General features: G+C 45.9%; 1 protein-coding gene across 1 annotated transcript in view; it reads left to right on the top strand.

Moving 5' to 3' along the window:
- The first annotated feature begins 372 nt into the window (after positions 1 to 372).
- Positions 373 to 1,085, top strand: part of SARC_04946 (hypothetical protein) — a 6,409-nt gene continuing 5,696 nt past the window's right edge. Inside the window, exon 1 of the mRNA XM_014301197.1 lies at positions 373 to 766. Within this exon, the coding sequence (XP_014156672.1) occupies positions 463 to 766 (304 nt within the window). The 5' untranslated portion in view covers positions 373 to 462. The remainder of the gene's footprint in view (positions 767 to 1,085) is intronic.

The raw sequence follows: 1,085 nt of genomic DNA on the forward strand, positions 1-1,085 counted from the left end.
TACGGGTTACGGCCGGTGGCCCGTGACCCACAGGCCACAAGGCCACAGCTGATGACAACTAGCGACCCTCTTGAGTCAAGTCTTGAGTCTTGGCGGACTTGGCCTCTTCTTTCTGGGCACTGGCCGCTGCCCAGCGCCAATTGGGCATTTGATATGGTGATAGAGTAATTTATAAACGATATTTATTGATTTCTATTGGGTTTAGAAAATCAGAATCTCACAAATCTGATGACATACTCTATACCCGCGTGCGCTTTTGTGATTTCGACTGTGGCACTGACACGTATTGTATGAAGTTGCCAACAGTGCCAAGTGCGACCATCTAACTTATAAATAAAATAGTTGATTTAAAAGAAGACACACACCAGCTCTGATGAGGTAAACATACAGTTCAACGACGTCAATTGTGCAGAAGTGCACTCAGTTCATCACGTCTGCATCTGTGTATAGCACTCAGCCACAATGTCCAACGCAAGTAATAGCAGTACACACAGTCTGCCCCACCATGCCATGCGCAAGCCAAGCTTTCCCCACGTACACCACGGGTACAATGCTATCGATGACGAGCAAGAAAGTTCTGTTCAAGGCGAAGCGGTATGGACCAAGGACACAGCGCATGCCACTACAGTGACAGGCACTGTGTTCAATATCATCACTTCGTTGGTCGGTGTAGGGATCGTGGGGCTACCTGTGGCCATGGCCCAGGCCGGATGGATTGGCGGCATGCTTATGCTGGTGATTGCCACGTGCTTGGCCATGTATTGCGGTACGTACAATCCGAAAAGTTTTCAATAGTTTCTGCCTACTCTCTATATAGATTTCTGTGTAGTCAAATCGCATACACGGCGCAACTTAGTTTCTTGATTTGGAGCATCTATTAGTTGTATTTGTGTATTTAGCAATCTCTCTACCCACCCACCCACACACCCACACACACACTCACGCACACACACACGCACACACACACATATACCCAGACACACACACACGTACACACACACACACACACAGGCACACATACACCATATAATATGATGCATATAATAATATGATATATATATATATACANATATATATATAGAATC

Source organism: Sphaeroforma arctica (genome assembly GCF_001186125.1).
Source record: "Sphaeroforma arctica JP610 unplaced genomic scaffold supercont1.297, whole genome shotgun sequence".
In the NCBI taxonomy this organism is placed as follows: domain Eukaryota; class Ichthyosporea; order Ichthyophonida; genus Sphaeroforma; species Sphaeroforma arctica.